The following is a 9,359-nucleotide window of genomic DNA, read 5'->3' as shown; positions in this document are numbered from 1 at the left end:
AGGCAAGCCAAGCCCCTGACCTGCTGTCTCTCCAGCCCCTAAACTCACCTTCCAAATAGCAAATTTCCCTACCTGCCATGTAGCCCAGTATGGTTTAATGCTTTCTCAGTAATAGGACTATTTTTTTTTCTACCTTTGGGAAAAGGATTTTCTAGATCAGCAGGTTTTCTTTTTAAAAATATTTTTCCTCCATTGAGCCTGGTCCCTTTCAAGTGACTGTAGTGACAGTTTCAGCGCTTGTGTCATGTGCACAGTGCAGCCTGCAGGAGTTCCTCGCTGCCAGCTGCTTCATCTTTTGTGTGAGCAACCCCCCACATCAAGGGCCAGAGCCTGTGCAGCAATGACACTGCAGCCAGAAATGCTCCATTGCATCCCTGAGAAGTGCACCCACCCTGCCCTGATCGGTGTGAGATAGATCGTTCCAGGATGCTGTTATAAGATGTATATACTAAGTGACCTTAAAAAAGAAACCAGCTTCTCACCATGCAGGGTCTGGAAAGAGCAGATTCATGGTGCTGCACACCTGATGTGGTGGCCAGCAGTACACACTCCCTGCTTCATAGACAGATATTCTCAGGGTACTGTTATATTCCCCATAGCTCCACCCTTGTGAACTAATCACCTGTCCTACCCCATCCCCTCCTAACAGCCTCCACTGGGCACCAATGCAGGGATGGGGACGGACATAAGATGACTGCTCAGCTGAAGGATGTGGGTTGCTTTAATCAGAGCTCTGCCCTCTGTGGCATGAGGGTAACATCCAGAGCAGGAAGCCTATCACTTGAGGCTTTTGCATGTGGCAACCTGAAACAAGTCATAGCATAGAGAAGGGTCAAGCTTCAGCTCACTGCTAAGACCTTAGGTACAGGGACCCAAACACTCTGTGACTTCTAGATCCCACATTGGAAGTCCTTGTGACCAGACTGTGAATCAGCAGGCCCACCCCCTCCCTGGTCTAGTAGGCCAAAGAACCGAGTCATCTGCATGGGCACAGGAGAACAAGGAAACCGGTCCCCACAAGCAGCCAGCTGCCACCATGTCTGCTAGATCAAAGAAGCAGGGACGGGAGAGCAGATGGGTACCTTCTCTCGAGCGGGCCCAGTAACGTCTCCATTGGAGATTTTGTTGTTACTGTGTTTGGCATATCGAATACATCACGGGTGGCTTGCCAGGCTCTGCCATGTGGGCGAGATACTCTCGGTAACTTGCCGGGCTCTCAGAGAGGGGTGGAGGAATCGAACTCGGGTTGGCCATGTTGGCTGTGTGCAAGGCAAACGCCCTACCGCTGTGCTATCGCTCCTAGTCCAGGAAAATCATTCAGGAGTCAGGGCGACAGTGAAGTCAATGAATCCTCCTCCTCCACATGGACACAGCATCAATGTTCCTCAGGTTGACATGGTTTAGTGGGGTCAGGGGAGGGTCCTAATGTCTGATTCCCAGGGCCACATGGCACTCCCAACAGCACTAAGTATGAGCCTGGAGGCCCAGACACTACTGGGTGTGCCCTGCAGCTGCATATCCTCAGGCCCTCACAGTGACCACAGGCCTTGTTGACTGAGGACTGCCACAAGGGGTCTCCAGGCTTCCTGAGTACTGCTTGGAACACTACTCCCCACAAAAAAATAAATAGATAGTTTAGAATGTAAACAGCTAATGCCCCATGAATGACAACTGGAAGTCCCTGTCAGAACCACCATATCTTTGCCCCTCACTCCCATATAATGGGGCACAGCTGCTGGGCTGGGGAAAAGCATCTCTCTCGGACGTTTCAGTCTTTCAGATTGTATGAAGGTTCAAGTTCTCACTCTAGGGGCTGCTAGAGTGATAGCACAGCAGGTAAGGCCTTGCAATGGCCAACCCTGGTTCACTCCCCAGCACCCCATAAGAACACACAAGTCCCTCCAAGAGTGACCCCTGAGCACAGAGCCAGGAGTCATCTCTGTGCACCACCAGGCGTGGCAAAAAAACAAAAGCAAAAGTATCATTCTAACAATCTCTAATGAAGTTAACTCTTCATCTGCTTCTCAGTGAGGCCTTTTCCCTGGACATCACCCAAACCAGGTGTGGACCTAAGGAGCAGCGGTGAGGAGAGACATGTGGGGCAAGGCTCACTTGAGGAATTTGGAAGCAAAAATCAAGTTTATTCCTACTTTATCCTCTATTTCTTGGAGCATCTGTAAAACATGGATGATTTCCCTATAGCATGGGATGGGCTCCAGTGTTCAGGGAGATGACATTTAGGAAGCAGCTTCAAACACCACCAGGCATGAGACAAACACAACTTAATGTGACTCATCTTGCTTTACCAAGTCAACCTCTCCCCTTCTGCTCAAAGGGCAGGAAGAATCATCCTCTCCTGTTCCTGCCAGGGCCAGGCCCTTCCAGAACTCCTCTGAGGTCCTCCTGAGCCCGCCAGCCTTTTGTAGCTGGTAAGTTTACCACATGAGGGTGGAGGGACCTAGAGAGAGGCTTCCAGAAAACCTTTCTTGATTAACACACACACACACACACACGCACACACACACGCACACATACATACACATACACAGAGCCTGGGCTTTGCCCCACCTGTGGTATAGTCCCCAAACCTTAGACTCACTCTCAGTCCTCCATCTTTAACCCACCCACTCTTCTCCCCTCATTTGCTATTTTTCTGCATCTGGCATTTAGTCTCCCATCGATCGACTGCAGCTTTTGTTTGCCATGTGTCCCAGATCACATCTCTCTGTCTGTCCCCCAACACTGACTCCTAGCACTGGACTGGATCTGGGGAAGAAAACACTTTAGAGAAGAGTCTGGATTTCAGCACAGCTGACCTTAACCAAGTCTCTTCCGGTGTCTGGAGGACACCAGCTGTGGCAGACACTGGCTGCCCTGCGCCTGATACCCAGCTGGAACCAGAGCAGAAACTCCCTCTGTCTGGATTTGCATCTATACCTGAAGGTTTTGGACACGCAACTGCTCCCATATTTCAGGATAGGAGAGAAGAGGAGCAGCAGGCCAAGACCCAGCTGCTGAGTGTGGAGATGTGGACCTGGTTCCTCTCCCACCAGGCTTTGTCTTGTCTCCCTGGCTATGCCTCCACTCTCTCCTCTCACCAGGACAGGTGTTATGAACCAAACTGCTACCTGTTCATTTGAGGCAGGAGAGACTGAGATAGAATAATGACCAGCCTAAATAGGATCTAGTTGCTTGAGGAAGGAACCAGAAATCTTTGCCTCTCTTGGAAAAAAAAATTCCCTTGGGCAGACACAACAAACCTTAGTAACACCAACATTCTGTTGTTCCCTGAGCTTGGACGAGGACTGGGATTATTGTACCCTGTCCTTGAACATGTCAGTATCACCTCCCGCTTTTCATCTTTGTTCTGTTCCCATCTTTGATCAAGTTTTTCTTACAAACTCAAGGCAAGATTTGGAAGCTTGGTATATTTCTGCCAAGAGAGTTAATGAGTTGCAAATGCTGGGCACTAAGAAGAGAAAATGTTTACCTTATAAAAATCACACCCACTTGCTCTGTGACAATTTACAATTGCCCTGGCATCCCTCAGAAGCAGCTAAATATGGCTAGAATCTGGGTAGTGTTTTGACACACGGAAACCAACATCCCAACTTTCTCCATTTCTGAAATCCTATGTATTTTCTGCCTTTATTAATTTACCCTGTTTCTATACCTGTATAACCTAAAAATTCATATAGACACAATGCTGGTCTCTCTGGAGTATGACTGCACTGTTTCTCTGACTGCATTCTATCCCTTTTAATAAACTGCCTGTCTTAGAAACAATGTAGGTATTTATCATGTTTGCACTCCAAACGCAAAGTATACTTAGTTTTAACAAAATACTCTCTGTATTTTATTTCTCTGACTTACTCTTGAATTCTTTCCTGCCATAAAGTCAAGACCTTGGACTCCCATGCTAACCTTGATCAGTTTCTTCCTATAACGAGACCAGGCATGGGAGTAAAACCCGCCCCCCAGTTACTAATGAAAAGTCTGCCAGTGGGGTATGCCCTGGGCTTTGGGCCCAAGCCCTCCTGCTCTGCTGAGCAGGGTGCCTCTAGCTGTCAGCCACCAGACCTCTGAATTCTGGTCTTTCTCTTCCTGTCCAGAGGCCCCAGTAATGGAAACTTTGGTTCTCCTGGACCTCAAACCCTCTAGGCACTGGATTCAGGGACCATTTCAATAACATGCAAGGAAGCCATCATTCAAGCTCACACACTTTATTTCTCACACAGTCTGCCCAATAACCCTTTATAGCTTACTATCCCAGAAGACTCCCGGCAGGTCTTCTGCTGACATAGAACAGAGCGAAGTTCTCCGGTCCCAGGGAGAAAGGTGGGTCCCAGGATGAACCTGAGCCCTGTGCTGTCTGCAGGACCATCACAGGCTCTGTGTCAGGGCTGTGGGCTTCACTCAGAAGGCAGCTCAAGGGGTTATTCTTTGGCATTTGACCATGGCTAGTTGGCATTGCACAAATATGGGCGCTCCACCTTCAGATCTGCCCCTCAGAAACCTCACCCCAGAAGACATACCCACAGGGACCCAACCGGGCACCCTGGGCTCTGGGCATGAGCTTCACTGCTCCTGGTCTCTCTGTCCACAGTGCCGCACCAGGTTTTTGAGGTGGGGTCAGCTTCTGTGTCCTTCCCAACTCTGTAACAGGGTTGTGCCCCCCACAGGAAGATGACTAACTTGTGTGGGAAACAACAGACCCTGTCCACCCGGAGGAGACGCCCAAGGCTGCTATTTCCATGACCCCAGGAAAGGAGGCAGGCTGGGGGCGAGGGCTGCTGAGAGTTGCTGGGGTCAAGTTTATCTGAGGGCGAGGGTAGGTTAGCAACTGCCTGCCGCTAGCAGGATTTATCTTCTTTCCCCGACAATGCCTCGGTCCCCAGGTTTCTGGGGCCACGTGGGCGCTCGGCTCAGCTGGCCACTCTGCCAGAGAATCTGGAACAACGTCTCAGCCCCCTCCTGGGCTTGCTTCTTCCCCTCCCTCGCCTCCGTCCTGCAGAGCCACTACTCCTCCTGGAGCAGGGGCTCCCGGTCCCCTTCCTGTCCCCTCTCGTCCTCCTCTTTCTCCATGCAGCCCACCGTGGCCGCCAGCCCCGCGCCCACCCCTCCCCCGACCACCGCGGCGCCCGTGGCCCCGACGGCCGCGCCCGCCGCCACCATGCCCGCCTCGGCAGCCAGCGCGGCCGCGGCCATGCCCGCCCCCACCACGCCGCCCGCCAGCCCCATGAGCCCCGCCCCCACGGCGCCCCCCACGGCGGCCAGGTGGCCGCAGAAGCGCACGGTGTACGAGTCCATGAAGAGCCTGGCCTCGGCCTGCAGCTCGGCGTCCAGCGCGGCCAGCGTCCGCTCGCGCTCACACTCCGGGCCCCGCAGGCAAGCACCGTGGCGGGCCAGCAGCGCGTCCTTCTGGGTGCCCAGCAGGGCTCGCATGGTGTCGGGCAGCACGCGCAGCGCCGAGAAGAGGCGCTTGGTGGCCATGTCCTGCGGCAGGGAGGGAAGCAGGGCTCTGGCCAGGAGACCGGCGCCCGCGGCCGCCCCCGGCTCAGCCCCAGGCTCACCTGCTGCCATACGAAATCCTCAAACTCCCTCTTGGCAGCTTCCATGGTCCTCAGGTCGTGCAGCTGTGCGGCCATCTGTCCGGTGGGAAGCCAGGCTGCTGCCCTCGGGCCTCCAGGGCACACTCACCCACCCGCTGCCTCCCTCAGCCCCCGGGGCCTTGGGGTGCTCCGAACCTCGTCTGGAGAGGTGACAGCCAGCCCGGTCCTCCCCATCCAGCCCGACAGGTTCTGCAGAAAAAGGGGAGAGGGTCAGGGAATAAGTGGGGGAAAGGGGGGGAGGCTGCAATCTGGGTCCCCGGGGGAATTGCCCACCTTGATCTCCTGGGCGAGCTGCTGCCCCGTTAGCAGGCGTCTGTCCCCCCGGGCCACAGGGCGCCCCTGGCTCCAGTACCCCTGGCAGCGGCTCTTGGCGTGCTGAGGGGCTGCACTCAGCACCTCAGCCACGTAGGCATGGAGGTGGTGGGACTCGTCATCTGTGTCTGAGGAAGAGATTCCTCATGCTGAGGAGGCTGGGGGCTGAGAGCCTTGGGAGGAGAGAGGGTGTCAGGCTGGGAGCAGCTGCCTCTTCAAGGGGGCTTCATTACGGGACAAGGCGAGCTGGGGCGGCCCTGGCTCGGGGGACACTCACCGCCCGGGCTCCCGGGGCCTCTGCTGGCCCAGCGCCCTGGAGCAGGCAAGAAGCAGCAGCGTGCCCGCCTCCCATGGAGCAGCTCCTGAACCCGGGGGTACTTGCTGGAGCATCGCTGAGACAAACAAGAGGACAGCTCAGTCTAGGGGACCCCGTTCCCCCGTTCTATAGAACCCCCTGTCTCCCTCTGCCCTGCCCCTGTCTCCCCACTCTGCTGTGCTCACCCTAATGATGTCGCCCACGTGCCCCCGCCCTGCCTTGCTGAGGGTGGAGGAGTCTGGAACTAAGAGATCCAAGTGCTGGAAGAGAAGGTGGGGGGGGGGGGGGTCCTCACACCAGCAGCCAGGGGTCACGGTGTCCAGGCCTGGGGAACACGAGTCTAGAAGCTTGACTCACCTGGACTGGAACTAGCCCATAATGCTTGCCCATCACCTCAGCCACGTGCACGAACATCTGAGGAGCAGAACAAAGAGAGTCGCGCCCAAGCCCCCCCCCCCAGGCCCCTCCCCACATCTCCCATGCTGCACCCATTTCTCACCCAGGTACCCTCAGTCTCACCCTCACCCAGCTTCCCAGTCCTGAAACCCCAGGCCAGAACGGGAAGGCACCAGTCCAACCAGGCCGAGCCTGCAAGGATGGCGCGGCCAGGAGCAGGCGCTGCCTCACCTCCAGATACTCCAGGTCTGCGTCCTTCAGCTCCTGTGAGCTGCTAAGGATCTGGAGGAGAGTGAGAGGAAAGAGGGTCCACAGGAGCCAGGAGAGAGCTCGGGGGGTCTGTGGGGTTCTGTCCCAGGAGATCCCACCTGAAGCCTCCCCAGCTAGTTTACAGGAGTGGCAGCAGGACAAGAGGTGACCCTACAGACCCCCAGGCTCACCCAGAGATCCTTAACTCACCTTTGGAACAGACCGTGTCTCCTTCACCACTGGGAGCCTTTCCCCTTAGCAGGCACCTTCCCCTCCCCCCCTCACCCCCCGCGCCTGGACACAGCAGCCTGTGAGAGCAGGGCCTCCTGGTACAGAGAGTTGGACAGCAGGAGGGAGTGCAAGGAAGGGAAGGTGCAGGGGGAGTCACTAAGGGAGGGGCATGGGGGGACGTGAGGGGCAGGGGTGCAGAGGGAGGTGGGTACAGGGGCCGGCACATGGGATGGGGTTCACCTGGTAAGAACTCAGCATTGTGGTAAGAGCGCAGAGCTTGGTCCTGGTTTCCTTGCTCAGTTCCAGGCTCATCGCATCCCCCATGTCCACCAAGAAGACAGCCACCTGGGGGTGGGGGGAAGTGAGAGAAATCAGGCTGCCTCCCCTGCCCTGTGCTCCCCAGCCTACCTGGGCTCCTGCCCTACACCACCCTTCACCCTCCCCTGCTCAGTGCCCACCTCGTTCCCTCCTCCTCCCCTCACCTTCCTTCCCTCCTTCCCCAGCAGGAAGGGCTGGCTCCACATCCAGATGCCCCTGCTGAGGCTGCTGGCCCCCCACCTGGCACCGGGCAGGGGGACTCCACTTCTGGGCCCGCCACCTTCGCCGCCACACTCCTGTGGAGAAGGAGAGCAGCGGGTCTGTCCAGTTCCCTGAGGGACCTCGGCCACCCACCCCCCATGCCCGGGCCTCACCAGGCCCTGGAGGCCCTGAAGCAGGTGCTGGAGCAGGAAGTTCTTCCTGGACTGCTGCTCCCCGAGCACTGCCAGGAGACAGACGGGGGTGTCCCTGGCCAGGGGGTGCTTCAGGCAGCGGTTGATGGCCCCCATCCTCAGGATGAGGCCGCCAGAGGCGTTGATCCGCACCAGGAGTAGCGGCTCAGCCCTCACAGTGCAGGTCTCCTGGGCAGGAGAGAATGGGGGTTCCCTGGGGCTCAAGGGGTGGGGGGCGTGCGACACCCGAGCCGCCTCACATGTGCGCGCGCGCGCACACACACTCCTCCGATGGGCGAGTCCTAACCTGCGGCGCCGGGGGCGCGGGTCTGCGACGCAGCAGCCGCATCTTCTCCCCCAGGCCCCGCAGCCCCTTCCGGCGCCCGCACACCTCGCGGCACTCGGGGCAGCAGGGCCGCGCGCAGCCGGGAACCCGGTGGGTGCTGAAGCAGCGCGGGCAGAAGTCGTGACCGCAGTCCAGCGAGATGGGCTCCCGCGGCCGCTCCAGGCAGATGGAGCAGGCAGGCAGCTCCCGAGCCCGGGGCGCGGCGGCTCGCGAGCCCAGCCCCAGCTCCAGCTTGGGGAACGGTGGGTGGGACCTGGGGGACAGAGGGACCGGACTGGACGGGGGGATTTGCTCACCCCTCACTGTCTCACACCCCAGAACCGGCGGGGCCCCGCATGCAAAGAGCCCTGGCTGCACCCCCTTAACCTCGTCAGTGCATGGACTCCAATTCTCTAAAGGGCCACTAGCACCAGCCCTGAGGGCCCAATGGGGAGGTCTGTGTCATACGAATCTTCCCACTGTCTCTGACTCTGACTTGGCTGGACCCCATAGAGGGTCCCTTCCACCACCCTCAGCATAAGCATGGGAGGGTTCTAAGGGGGTTCCCGGGCAGGCAGGGCAGGTGGCTCCGGTTCTTAGGAGACAACTTGCCACTGATGCTGGGGTCCTCCCTCCAGACCCCAGGCCCCCCCATCCAGCCTTGCCCATCACTGGGCAGTGCCCGGCGCCTCCCAGGGACAGGCAGCTACTCACCAACTGTTGCTGCTGTTTCCCATGAAGCTTCGTTTTCTCTCCTTGGAGAGAAAATTGCAGGAGAAACAACAGAAATGGCGTGTTTTACAAAAGAAACAATTAGAAGAGCACCCCAACTTCTCCCTTCCTCCTGAGATTTCGGGGGCACCCTGTCTCTCTGCAGAGGCCCCATCCTGCCTGGCATCCCCACCCCCACCCACCAGAGGTCTGACCCAGGACTTGCCTGTTTGCCAAGCCGGTGACAAAAGGAAATGATTGACAAGGCAGACCTCGGCATGGGCTGCTGGCAGTGGGGAGCCGGTCCCCCAACACTGAGAGCATAGGCCGGAGAGCCAGCAGGAGGATGGCTGCTCTGCTGCAAGGACCAGGCTGCGGCAGGTGGGGCGGGGGTGCCCCAGAGGAGCAGACCCTGGAGGAGAGGAGCTGGTAGATCAATGTGCCTGTCTGAAAGAAGAGGCTGGAGGGGTGGAGACGGCTGCGGACAGCAGGGCGGG

The 9,359-nt window shown here is 57.5% G+C and overlaps 1 protein-coding gene across 1 annotated transcript; it reads right to left on the bottom strand.

The window, feature by feature from the left end:
• Positions 1-4,622: 4,622 nt before the first annotated feature.
• RNF112 (ring finger protein 112) lies at positions 4,623-9,007 on the bottom strand. Its single transcript, XM_056136075.1, has 13 exons — positions 8,866-9,007; positions 8,134-8,425; positions 7,809-8,015; positions 7,599-7,727; positions 7,357-7,461; positions 6,868-6,918; positions 6,598-6,654; positions 6,426-6,500; positions 6,202-6,316; positions 5,886-6,052; positions 5,748-5,801; positions 5,574-5,648; positions 4,623-5,496 (listed from the first exon to the last, which is right to left on the bottom strand). Exons 1-13 carry the CDS (start codon positions 8,886-8,888, stop codon positions 5,020-5,022), a joined length of 1,827 nt encoding a protein of 608 aa, XP_055992050.1. The 5' UTR covers positions 8,889-9,007; the 3' UTR covers positions 4,623-5,019.
• Positions 9,008-9,359: the final 352 nt, after the last annotated feature.

Source organism: Sorex fumeus, unplaced genomic scaffold, assembly GCF_029834395.1.
Source record: "Sorex fumeus unplaced genomic scaffold, SorFum_2.1 ptg000122l, whole genome shotgun sequence".
Taxonomy (NCBI): Eukaryota; Metazoa; Chordata; class Mammalia; order Eulipotyphla; family Soricidae; genus Sorex; species Sorex fumeus.
This window is presented reverse-complemented; position numbering and strand designations above follow the sequence as displayed.

Excerpts from the sequence above, each read along its gene's own strand:
- RNF112 (XM_056136075.1), bottom strand. The coding sequence starts at position 8,888 with ATGGGAAACAGCAGCAACAGTTG. Across the intron at positions 8,016-8,133 it reads CCGCGCCCCCGGCGCCGCAG|GAGACCTGCACTGTGAGGGC; the intron begins GTTAGGACTCGC and ends TCTCCTGCCCAG. Across the intron at positions 7,462-7,598 it reads TGGGGAAGGAGGGAAGGAAG|GTGGCTGTCTTCTTGGTGGA; the intron begins GTGAGGGGAGGA and ends CCCCACCCCCAG.